The sequence below is a fragment of the Vulpes lagopus genome, chromosome 11 (genome assembly GCF_018345385.1).
Source record: "Vulpes lagopus strain Blue_001 chromosome 11, ASM1834538v1, whole genome shotgun sequence".
Lineage (NCBI taxonomy): Eukaryota > Metazoa > Chordata > Mammalia > Carnivora > Canidae > Vulpes > Vulpes lagopus.
The window spans coordinates 83,093,036-83,106,693 of NC_054834.1; the positions used below are offsets into that span (position 1 = coordinate 83,093,036).

Sequence of the window (13,658 nt, forward strand, 5' to 3'; positions counted from 1 at the left end):
TAACCAACTACCATGAAAGGAGGTTTACAGAGGTGTCAACAGAAAAACATAATACTATTAATACTACCATAAAAGGTACTGCCAATGAATAGGAAAGTTCCATATTCATTTTCATTATAAATAATCCTTTTAAAAAGAGTTTACTTTGCATTACAATTTGGATAGGAATAATACCTTTGTGTTCATCCATAATAATAGTATCAAACTCTTTATCATGCTCATATTCCAAGCACAGATTATTCATCAACCACTCAAAAAGAATAAAAAAACAGAATCTAAACACCTATGTTCTAGTATTGACTCTGCCTGTGATTTGCTGTGTAATCCTGGGCAAGCATTTAGGTTCTCTGGATTATCTGTGCTCAAATGTAAGATAAAGGATAAGTTTTATTAAATGACTGACTACTCATCAAATAAAAAAGAAGCCAAATACAGTAAGAATCTGCGATGCTCTTTGTCATCACACAGGAAAACCAAGGGGATAGCATCTGTCAGATAGAACAAAAGACAGATATAGGAAGGGAAAATTATAGTATTAACGTAATGAATATAATGAAAAGTACTGTTAGATCCGCAAAAGGCAGCGGGAGTCCAGAACAGGGAATCCTAATGATTCAGACTAGATGTTACAACAGGTTTCCATTGAGAAGTGATAAAACTGAAGCAGTCTTGCAAAGTGAGACTTGACAGATGCCAGTAAAGAGGTAGGAAGAGATTTTTCTAGACATTCTAAGGGGACCCTAGAGCAAGCTGAATGAATTCTAGAACTTCCTAACCTACAAAATAAATTATGTGTGTGCTTGCCTTTCCTGCCATAGATGTGCTCTCCACACGCTTGCTTGCACATTCACTCTCCATTTGTATGTATATAAATACACACACACACACACACACACACACACACACACACACACCCTACTGGGCACACAGGCGGTGACTTCTGGTCTTTATAAATAAAAGAATATTTTTTTAAGACAGATGTGGCTTGGACAGGATTAAAGGACTTCTGTAAAAAAAAAATACAGAAATATGCGGAACATGCCTCACGCTTGCACAGAGCCGGATACACAATTTATGCCACTTTCACACATATTTTCTCCTAGGATTTTTCTCAATACACCAGTAACACAGATCTCATTATACTCAGTTTATAAATAATAAAATTGCTGCTAAGAGATGCCAAATTACATATCTATTAAGTTGTTGCTGACCTCAAGTTTGGTGCCAGCTACCTGGGCACACCATACCTTGTACAGGAAATTCTGGGAACAAAGAAAGGTCCCCTATTTGATCATCATCATCATCAACAATAGAAGCAGCTAGTAATTACTGGGACTAACACGGTGCCAGGCAGAGTTCTGCACACTCCGCATGTAATTGTCCAACACTCACACTGGAAGGAGGCAGAGGACATTGCTGGCACAAAGGCTAGTAATGGTCCCCAACAGTCTGCTCTAGCACCCATACTCTTACCCACTATGACAGACTGCCCCCAAACAAGCTGACTTCTGGGAGAAAGACAATTTGACACTGAATCTACTGCACATCTGTAAAGCGAACAAAGTGATGTTTCCGCACTTTGATCCCCTACCTCTCTCTCCTTGCCCTCTGCGCCCCTTCCCCTGGGCAGTCTCCATCTCTCACTCCTTCCCTCTCTCCAGTCTGTCTCTGTGGCCCCGCATCGATTTCTCCTGGAGCCCTTCACTGGCCACAATATGAATAATCAAACTGTGTATTTAGATACTTACTGTTACTAAAGAAAATGTTTCTGCTTTATTATTTTAAACCAAAGGATATTAATCATTAATGACTTTCAAAAATAAATATCCTAAACTAGAAGTACCACTCGAAAGGAATCAAATTACTGTTGTGTATTTAATGTCACCTCTACTGATTTCTCTGCCCAAGGGAGAACAGCCTCTGATTAAATAAATAGATAAATAAATAACAAATAAATATTTATTCTCTCACCTTCCCTAAGCCTCTTAAGTCTCAGAGAAGGATTTTTGTCTGTCCCATTAATTATGCTCTAGACCTTCCAGAAAAAGGACTTTTAAAAAGGCAGGATTTTTTTTTTAACTGTTTATCTCCCAAGCATGAATTACAGAACTACATTTGTTTCAAAATGCTAGAGCATTTTTATGAAATTTCTGCATTTTCAGTCAAAGCACTGTACTGGTAGTGAACGCTGAACAGGTCCTTAGAAGCTGGGATGCTGGCATGGCCACTGGACGTGTTCATAACAGGGAGGGAAGGTGATTAGAGCAAAAGCCTCTTACTTAACAGCCAAGGTCATCCTCCCAGTCTCCTCAGGAAAGAAAACAAACCCCAAAATCTTAAGCGAGGTCATCAGTGGCCCTTGCAAGCCTCTTCCAGCGAACCTTCTCCTCCAGGAACCAGGCAGCTACAGCAGCTGAGGACTGAGGCCACCTCACAGTGGGGCACGGGGGTCCGACCCCAGGGACCCACATGAGCTCTCCCATTGCCCAGCTGGGTGATCTCACACAAGTCCTATGAAAGGTCCACCTTGGCTTCCTCGTTTGTAAGATAAGGATAACGTCATGAGCAATCTCAAAGGGGTACTTTGAGAACAGAAGAGTAATTATAGGTACAGTGCTTCCCACCATGCCCAACCCAGGAAGTATCAAGAATAGCCGACTACTATTACATTCAGAAGAGCTCAGGGTTCAATTAAAACCACAACAATTCTGCAACATCATATCTTCTGTGGGTAACTTCCTTTACTTCCACATGGTCTCAAGAAAGTCTGATTAAACGGTTAGGCATTACCTCTGAAGAGCCCGGGGCAGTTCTAGAGATGGAAGGCGGTAATGGCTGCATGATGTGAATGCACATGTGTCACTGCACTGTCCACTTAACATGATTAAACACTAAACTGTGTATCTTACTGTAATTTTTTAAAAAGAGCCTAAGATGAGACTTTGGAATAAAATTCTCACACTAACTCAACTCCCTTGGTCTTAGTAATGAGGACAAGAATACTCCAAAACATGTAACTTTGGCCCAGAGTCACAGAGTGGGCCTGTTCGAGGCGCTGAGAGTAGAAACCAATTTCTCAAATCCCCCGACCACTCTTCCTGCCACCACACAGCACAGCCACCCATTACCCCCTTGTCTGCTGAATTCTATACCAGAGCAGAAGGAAGAGTCAAAAGCCAACCTAGTCCCTGGAAAGATATCGCTGCAAAGGAGATAAAGAGTGAGTGTGCAGAGTTTTGTATGTATGCGTGTGTGACTGATTCATTCTGAGGGGCCAGCGTTAGCAATTCTCAATGGTGGGAGGGACATCATCATCCAACACTCGATACAATATGCTCCTTTGATAGAAAAGGAAAAGATCACAGAAAATCTTGAGGTCTCTATGTCCAGAAAACTGGTAAAGCAAGGAAAGGACTTTAACCAAATTTAGCACCCCCCCCCAAAAAAAAGTGGTGCATTTCTATAAGCTTTCTTAAAGTTAAAAGAACTACACAGTAAAATCAGTCCATATAGCTCTAAATATGATGACGGTGGAAAGACCTCATGAATACAGAATTTCCCTGGATCACCAAGTAATAAGAAATGAACAATGTTTTGCTCTATGTGGTCACACTAAAGGAACCTCACCTCTCACATGAATCATATCGCAAAGGTGACTTTCAAATTTCTCTTATGATTACATCCAGTTTAACAGATACGTACTAAGCACCTAGCATGTGCAGGGTACTGTCCTTAGCACGTGAGAGCAAAACCAATGGAAGTGATCCTTGTCCTTGGCATACAAGGGAATGATATCACAATTCATTTAACTCAAGGGCACTGATAAAGTGACTATTTGCATAGCGCGGCAATATCTAGCCCATTTTGTTCAATGAACCTGTGAGGCCATAAGAGGGGTGCCTGAACATGCCCTTCTATTCATGTACTCAGACCCCGCATACTTCTTAACAGTATGTGCACCTGCCCAGTAAGAGTAATTCCACTGCCTAAGGAAGCCTGGGTGGCTCAGTGGTTGAGCATCTGCCTTCAGCTCAGGACATGATCCCGAGGTCCTGGGATCAAGTCCCGCATCAGGCTCCCCATAGAGAGCCTGCTTCTCCCTCTCCTATGTCTCTGCCTCTCTCTGTGTCTGTCATGAATAAATAAATAAATAAAATCTTTTTTTTTTTTTTTAAAGAGTAATTCCACTGTCTAAAGAGTACTCCTGATACATCACGGCTTCTAACACACCTGACACTCTATCCGTTACTCCCCTCTCTGTTCCAGTGTCAGAGGCAAAAGTGGGACATTTAAGGATAATTTTGACTGTGGATGAATCTTTACCTCATCCTCTTATTACAGAATCACAGAACCAATTCCACTAGCTAACCACAACACAGAGTACAGAACTGTGGTTAAGAGACACACTGCCCAGTAGGATTCTCAGCTCTGCGATTTAACCTGATGGGTGATGCTAACCTCCCCGCCCTGGTTACCTCATCAGTTAAAACTAGAAAAATAAGAGTACCTACCCACTTATGATTGTGGGGAAGCCAAAATGAGAAAATGCACATGAAGCACTTAAAGCAGCGCTCGCTGCACAATAACGAGTCATCGTTGTTACACATGTGCATCTAACTGTGACACACGGTAGTGTGTGATCAGAGTTACAGCACAGCTGCAAAGTAGGGAGTGCAGAAAAGCACAGGTAAACGCACTGGGAGAGACTAGACAGGAACTGTGTCATTTTGACAGAAGGAAGGGTGGTTGGAGTATAGGGTGTGGATCATGGGGGATCAAGACTGTGAACAAAGGCACAGACACTGGAATGCTCAAAGCGATCCCAAGTAATGGCAAATATCAGAAGTGGCTGCCATCTAGGGATATTTGTAGAGAAAGTCTGAGCCTCCTTGGGACCCCAACATATAAGGAGTCTGGAATGCCAGGCCCAGAAGACACAAATGTGACAAGCAATGGAGGAGTCATCAAAGATACTTTGAGGCGTACCCAGCTACCCAATGAAAGATAACTCAGTGTAGCAAGATGGGCTGGAAATGGGAGACCAACAGCAATGATATGAGTAAGGGGGGCTGGGTGACAGCTGGGGCCCCACAGTAAGGCAAGGGGAAAAGACAACAGCAGAAACACACAAGTCTAAGATGGAACACACCGCCACACTGTTAAGGCAAAACTTGAGACAACTGTCAAAGCGTTCCTGGTAGACAACCTGACTCGGGTTTCATACTAAATTGGCAATAATGGAATCGAAATAAGTCATGGCCAGGGCCTTCTGATAAGCCAAATCTCATCCAATAGCCATGAAGAGGCCAGCACTATCCTAGGGAGTCAATTTCTCTATAAACTTTATATCCCCTATTTAAAAAGCACTCTGAGCAGCACTCAGCATACATGTATTGGTATAAACACACTGAGAGAAACTTTCCAAAAACAGAGAAGTCAAGGAATATTCTCATCCCTTATACCTCCTTAGCAGTATTTCGATGGGCTCTTCACATATTTCACAAATGGTTCTAAGCTTTAGTTTCCAAATTAAAATGGATGCTAAATCCCTCTGTAAATCTGGGCTTTAAAAACCATGCCTAGTTTGAGGGAACGTGCATTTAATTACGATGTCCCTGGGAGCTGTGAATCTCTAGGAAATCGTCCAAAGAGCTTTCTTAGTTTGATTCAATAAATATTCAAAAAGGGTGCGGTAAGTAGAACAACGGATGAAGCCTTGAAGTGAACAATATGGGGTAAATTTTTGTTGCTTAAATAACAACCTACAGAATAAGAATTAGCAATAATGATTTCATTTTCATCATCCAGAGAATCTTCAAACTTAGCTTCTTTGCAGATTTAAACAAGAAATTAGTGTTAAAAGAAAATTAAACATGATATATAAGCGCTGATGATTCCTATTATCGCTTTTCAGGGGGAGACTTGCAGATTCACATACACCAAATCTGAGAGGGCAAAGGTAGGCAATTATTTCTTTCTAGATAAAATTAATGAGGGGGATTATCTTTGTACTTACCTAAAATATTTTCATGCCTCAGCATCACAGTGTTGTACAATTCTGTTTCCCTGAACCACGACTTCTCATCCCGGGAGGAGAAGATCTTCACAGCAACGTTCTCCCCTTGCCAGCTGCCCCTCCACACCTCACCATACCTGCCTTTCCCTGGGGGAAGCAACACAGAGGTGACATGGAACGGCAGGACAGGAGACATAGCCAGGACATTTCTGGCCTGCAGCTCTTCCTCCCCCCCCCCCCCCATTGTTTACTCGGGGGAAAAAACTTAATCTGGGGATCTAAATATCACAGCTTTTCACCTGTGAAGACATACAGAAAGGTGTGGAACCTGCCCCTCCCAACCACCCACTGTCATAACAAATCCAACACCCCCAGTATCTACACTGTACAATTAGCTGCTAATTACAAGGCTTACAGTTAAATTCTTCTATCAAAGGGCATGAGACATATGATTTTTAAAAGGACATAAAAGTTAGTAAAACGAAGAAAATAATACAGAGTATTAGGTTATAATGTGCTGAAAGCCAAAAGAAAAAAGGAAAGAAAAAGCATACATGGCTACATTGAATAGCTTACTGGATCCCTTCCCTTCGCACAAGATCAAAGCGGACATTTTCTTGGGGAGTCCAAATTTGTGAATTTACATATGCATTTATGTTTTTCACAAGGGAGACTATTAGGTTTGAGATCTGCATTCTGAAGAATCCCCCAAAATACACACAAATACACACAAGTACACACACACACACACACACACACAACAGTGCTGTGGAGGAGACCGACAGGCAGCCACTACCTTCCCTAAAGGATTTCTGGGCAGAGGATATATTTCAAAAGAGGATTTGCAGAGTCTTAAGACATAATCCCAGCACAGTTCTGATTCCTGACATTGGTCATGGGAATTTGCTTGTTAGACAGCCCCTGTGATACCAGAAGTGGGCCACACTGAAAGGGCCGCTTGGAGAAAGCATTTCCCAAAACGTGACTCTGGTTTGTGACCTGGCTCTTTGGGGCGCAAGCCCCGTCCTGCAGCAGCAACACAACTCTCAGCCTGTCAACGACATGCTCCCTCTTCCATTCTTCTCCTTAATTACAGGTAGGGGTGATCAGGGAAGCTGGGGGGAGGAGGAGGTAATTACCATGAGACCGTGAGGATCAACTCGGGGGGTATAATCAGGGTAAAGACACACTTAGCACCTAGAGAAGGATGCAGCGGGAGACAGACCTTGCAGGGCAGCAAGGCTTTCTACCAGGCAAGGGCTGCTGGGAGTCACGGCTCGTAACAAGCAGCTGCAGCACCACCTGCGCACACAGGAATACAGCTCTTTGCTGAAAAACGAAGCCACGAGAACCCAAGAACCCAAACATGGAGAAAGAAAGCATGCTTATCCAGGGGGTTATGTCCTGACATAGGATGAAAACGACACAATCAACACTCCCTCGTGATAAACGAGGTCCTTGTGAAATACCAATGACTAATCCAAAAGGATGGTAAATGTGGCCAGTAAGTCATCTTTGTGGGCTGCCGTCAGGTCGCAAAAATGGTATTTAGAGCAGGACTCATTTTAATACAGTCACAGCAATTGCCCAGCATTTGGAGTTCAAGACGAAGGCTAGTGCTAAGGTACTACAAAACAGGCTGCTAAAAAACAGTATGCTGATCTTTTCCTGCCTTTGGTGAAATTCTTTATTTGCCATTTGTCCTCATAGTCTTATTGGGAAGGAGAGAAAAAATATCCCAGAGAATTGTATACATTACTATAAAGTTGCCTTAAATCCTTTTTTTTTTAAAAAAAGAAAAAAAAAGAAAGAAAACAGAGATGGATGTCAGGATAAGTAGACATTTAAAATAGAAACCTACTTCAGTGGCTTTCAAATGCTTTTAAGTTGTCAAATGCTTTTTAGAAATGCAACCTTATTCAAAAGTTCCTAAAAACAGAAGCAGAACTGCCCAAAAGTACAGGCCATGGAGCCCCCCACAGGAATCGCTAAGGTATCTGAAATTTGGGGGGTTCACAAATCACTATCTGGTAACAACTGATCTAGTCCAACTTCCCATTTTGAACCCAAAATGGCAACATACTATCCAAGCAGTTCTTCACATACATTTTTATTCAAGGCTGCATGCGTGAACACTAACTTTATAAGCTACTGAAATGGCATTGCTTTTATGAAAGTCTTTAGCACTAAACCAACAAAATGCTATAACTGAATTTATACTATTTCCGAAAATGCTCAAGAATATCTACACTAGCAGAAACAGTATGTGTTTTAAATGGTGCAATACTGTTCTGCCCTTTGGACTCTGGGGTCGGTCTCTGAAAACTGATACTGACATTGGCTGCTCTGTGAATGGTGAGTGGCCACGGGACAGGGGGGTAGGGTAAGCGAGACAGGTAAATGTCGCCTGTCACTGCCTTCTCACTCCTACCCAAATACCCCCGTTCATAATCAAACTGCATGTTAGGCAGCACAAGAGGACGGCCCTGGTTGTGTGTGATGAGCATATCTGGGGCTTTTCTATTTGTATCTTCCCTGCTCACAGTCCACTGTGCAAGAGAAGCATGACATGTGGTTCCCAAAAATTACTGACACCTACAACATGACTCATAAATACCTAGCAAATACAAGTAAAACTAATAAAACTCAGGACTCCCCCCCCCACCACCACCAAAAAAGGCATTCTGCACCATCTTCGTAGAGGGCAAATCAGCAACTTACAAACAAGCCATAAAAATGTCACAAATTTTGACCCAGGAAACTCCAACTCCTGGGAATTTTTTCTGAGCACTCAAAAGAAAGACGCAATACGTGCAGAAGCTTTCTTGAGTGGTAGCGTTAAAATGAAACAGTCATTCAAAGGACCATAGTTACACTATCTTTTAAAATATTTGTGATGTGTATAGATATGTGGAAATGTGTACGAGCTTAAAACTGAAAGAAGCAACACAAATTGTATACACATTCTAATTGCATCTATATATAAACATGTTCCTAGATGGGGAAAATATGAGACCACAGAGAGAGAGATATTGCTCTTGTTTAAACAAAGCAATTATAAAGGTAGCTTTGGTAAATTTATCTCATTATTTTTAAAGACAGTGGGAGAGTGAGCGGGCTTGGAGGATTGCCATAAACAAGTGTATTGTCCAAATGCCCACTCACCTCACATCACTCAATGCCTGCAGCCAGGAGCAGCCATGCTAATTCATTTCTCATGCCTTCCCATCATCCCAAAGGGTCTACTTGCAACTAAAAGCTTTTGACTAGCCATTCTTCAGACTAACTAGCGACAGACTCCTCTGACAAGAATTCCAACAACTTGAGGTGCTCCAACTCAAGTCACAGAGAACAGATACATGGCCACAGCATCTCCTGTTATTTCACAAGCAACAGGCAATGCAAGGCAGATTTTCCAAGTTCTGTCCTACTTCTAGAGCCACTGCTAACATTGCATACAACCCACAAAGAGGAGGAAAAAAAAAAATTACCGACACACTCCAACAGTGTGATCTGACGAGCCACTGTTCTTTGTACCAGAAAAGGGAGACCAGAGCCACTTCCTGATGTACACGAATGATCCAATAAATCCTGTGGTTCAAAACAAGGAGAAAAAGAAACTACTGAGAAACAGTTCCAGTTTAGAGTATGAGCATGCATATCACTTTAACTTGCATGGAGACAGTGATCCTGGGCCTGGGGCCCATTTGTGTGTATGAGAGCCCCACTGGAGGAAGAACTGGTATTCTTAGGAAAACCAGAATTAGCCCTTTCCCAAACATATGATAGGTTTTCCTGAGGGATAAGTAGTCTTTTCTTGCATCCAGAGTTTTAGAATACAAAATATACATTGAAAAAATATATATATATATATAAGCTGAGTGGACAAAGTCAAAGATGCAAATTAGAAAGTCCAAGAAGCAGGGCTGAGCACACAAGAAAGCAGCCAAATGAGGGACCGGCGGGGCAAAAAGAGGGAAAGGTCTTCAAACCCAAGGCCTGGGCATAACCAACCATGTTCTGCTCTGCTAAGTATCTGTGAAAGGATTCACTTTGATTGACAGGCTAACTAAGGAACTCTAACAGGAACAAACAAATTAGGAACAAGGAACAAACAAGTCTCTAATGTTGTTTCTCTTGCAAAGACTCCAATGGCCATGTGGGTCATCTAGCTGGTACACTCAAGCAGAGAGGGGCCCCTGGATGGAGGTACCCTTTACGTAAGTGAGGAACAAAAGGATCACAAAGGCTAACCCTCAGTGTCATTTCCAGATGTGAATTATTCACAAATGAGAGAGGGAAAAAAATAAAACTTTCATACAAAACATAAAACCATGCCCAAAACCTACTTCTGAAAATGAACATATTGTGCAAAAAAATCCTCAATTAGTTCATTCCTAAGTTTTCCCTTTTTATCCTCAGTGCAAGCCGAGGAGTAGACATCTCTTTGTATGGAATGGACTATTTGGAATACACCATATTATGCTCATGGTGATGGAGGTAAGGTTGCAGCAATGTTGAGCTAACATTCCCCAAAGCTCATTCTTTCCCAACATGTTAGCTGGCCTGTTCAAGCAATACATTGATTTGTCTGAATTTCGTCTTCTTTTACTTACTCTGAGCACCACTGTGAAGTACTGTTGATCAGCAAAATTACCAAAATCTGAACATCCAAAGGAAGATATTTAGAATCCTTAAAAACCACAAAATGGATAATCAACAAGAAATTGAATGTAGATGAAGTAGTTTCACATCTCCCTAACCATCTCTTTTGCTGTTCTTTTTTCTCTTTATTCATTCAATTTTTTTGAGAGAATAATTCTCAAAATTAAACAAATGCGTTTTTTCATAATGTATAATCGTGATTTTAAATCTAGTTCGTAGACTTAAGGCAAGGCAGTGGCATCCACCAAAGACTAACCAACCTCTACTTCAACTCCTGGGTCCCAAGGCTTCTTTTCCAAGTTAGGAAGCTGTTCAGTAAGACAGGCTTTGTTGAACCACATAAGTGAACATAAATGAGCAAGTATAGAGACCAATAACGACAACTTGCTATAAACAGTGTTCTTCATTGTGCTACTGTTACCGCGATACCCTGTCCTCAGACACCACACAGTTGAGAAGACGATTTTAGCACATGCTCTCATTCCTCTTCCAAACTCAGAGAAACTACATAAACAGTGATTTACGCTAGATAGTCCTGTCTTTGTCCATCGTGGTTAACGGTCCTGGGGAGCCAAGTGCTGACTAAACTACTTAAGAATCTTGCTTTGCTAAAGCTTTGTCAGGATTCAGCTTCATCTCTTGCTACTGACTCCAGGAACTCAGTTACTCTTCCTTGATGTTTGAAGCAAACTTCTGAGCACATTGCTAACGAAAAACTGTATTTCTTCACTTTGGGAAATAGACTGTCCTCACCTCCTCTTTTCCCCAGTTCTGCTATCCCGTAATCCAAATATGTAGGTAAAAGGAAGCCAATGAGATACCCTCCTGCCCTTCTTTGACTGGTGGCCCGATGACCGGGAAGGCAGGAGGGTGGGATATTTCCCAGCCTGAATCAGCCACCACCAAATGTCTTAACAACTCGCCAAGGTTGGTCCAAGAATTGCCCTTGAGCTACAAACACTGGTAAGGGCGTGTCTCCTCCAGCACAGAGGAAGCTTAGCTGCGACTTACCACACATTTGGAAGCTTGTTGTCTAGCAGAACAAGACTTAACAGTCTTGTTAAGTCTTGTTAAGACCAACAGAGAGATGGTCTTAAGGGATGCGTGGCCATGGCCATGACATAAAATAACACCAGATCATGTCAGAAAGGTACAACCTCGATGGTCTTCTATCAAATTATGACAAGGAAAGTCTTGCTTTAGTGTCAGCATGTCTTTAACACCTAGCACACACTAATCTTCACCTTTTCCAGAGGAGGCATCAGACTCAGCATAGTACCGCTTCAGAACGTTATCACTTCTCTCTTCTGCATTTTATGGTAACCTATTTATAGCAAGTGGCTCCCTTAAAGTTTCTTTGAAAATAACACTGGACAATTTTTAAAGGTAAAAAGTGTTCATGTGATTTCATCATTTAAAAACATGCAAAAGAATAACTTTAAAAACTGGTGTCTAACCCTGAGCTGTCCACGAAGGTAGCTACTGGCCACATGTTGTTGACTTTTAGCAAATGAAATGTAGTTAGACTGAACTGGTATATGCTGTGAGTGTAAAATATACACCAGATTTTAAAAACTTAGCTTAAAAAAAAAGAAATTAAGAAAGACATCACATTCATGATTCTTTATGGTTAATGATTATATGTTGAAAGGGTAATAACCATATATTGTTAAATATATGTTGTTAAAATTAATATCACCTATGGTGGGAGGTTTTTAAACTTTTTTTTTGAGTGGCCACTAGGAAATTTAAAATTATATATGTGGCACATGTATTTCTGTTGGAGAGCACTGATTTAACAAATGACTACCATCCACCAGGGGGCAGCACGGGAGCATGAAAAGTTTAATAGCTGCTTTTTTGGATGTCAAGTTTTAAAGTCTTAAATTACAGGGTGTTAAAATAATCTAGAAGGGAAAGTGATTTTAATATTAAGCAAAGGTGCTTTTTTTGAAGGCACTTTCATTGCTAAAAATAGGGTAACTGAGTTACTCCAAGCTCCCCCCAGAATTAGAGGCAACCGTTCTCTGTACCTTTTCCCTTACTCCCCAAGAGAAAAATAACTACCAAGAAACTATTAAAATAAATCCCCTCCCTCAATGAACATAAACATGTGTCTAAAATAAATGTGCTCACATAGGGGAGACTAAACAGGTGCCAACATGTGCTTGCCCAGGACACAACTGACCAGTGGTATATGTGCACGTTGTCCAGCCACCAGCTCCTGGTTAGCATTTCAGGGTGGAAATAAGAAAGCATGTTTAGCCATCTTTGTCATGCTTGGGATTCCCTGGGGTCACAAACTCACTGCTAGAGTGCTGTCTCCAACATTGGTGGTGATGAGCCCTTCGATGGTGCCGTACTCCACATCTCTGGGATTGAGGCGTTCTTGATTACGCCTTTTAAATTTTCGGAGAGCGACTCCCAGTAGGCAAGCTAGAAGGCATACTGCAAATACTACGGACAGAATAATGAGGCCGACCTCCAAGTGGAAATTCTGTGTTTCAGGAAAGGATTTCCCTGGAGATGAGGGAGAAAAGGGCAATTGGTGGTAAGGATCACAGTTTACTTATTATTTAGCATAACCAATACCTAACAAGTAGCTCCTGAGCCTGACCACACAGTCTCACAAGTCACAAACTGTTAAAAACTGAAATACTTCCCAATGCCTGGCCACTGGCCTGGTTATTTGAACCATTATTCATTTAGGCACAACCAGAGTTTGAAAAAAATCCACGGAGAACCAACCATATAATTCACATACGTATGCATAAGTACTTTCAAAATATGAAGTACTACACAAATCTCTGGCGCTACTGTTACTAATGCAGACTTGATCTGTACAAATGTTTTATCCTTAGCCCTTCTAGACAGAGATGATGATGTAATATTCCTATGAGAAAGTGCTATCTGAGTTAAAAACAAATTACCCAATCTGTGGTCTCTCTCCTCAGTGTATCTTGGATGTCTACCACTG

The 13,658-nt window shown here is 41.5% G+C and overlaps 1 protein-coding gene across 3 annotated transcripts in view; it reads right to left on the minus strand.

Moving 5' to 3' along the window:
* Window positions 1–13,658, minus strand: part of ACVR1 (activin A receptor type 1) — a 125,041-nt gene that overhangs the window by 24,100 nt on the left and 87,283 nt on the right. For all 3 annotated transcript variants that reach the window (XM_041773518.1, XM_041773521.1, XM_041773520.1), the window contains 3 exons: window positions 12,990–13,201; window positions 9,508–9,607; window positions 6,017–6,163 (listed from right to left, as the gene is read on the minus strand). In XM_041773518.1, the coding sequence (XP_041629452.1) occupies window positions 6,017–6,163; window positions 9,508–9,607; window positions 12,990–13,201 (459 nt within the window). The remainder of the gene's footprint in view (window positions 1–6,016; window positions 6,164–9,507; window positions 9,608–12,989; window positions 13,202–13,658) is intronic.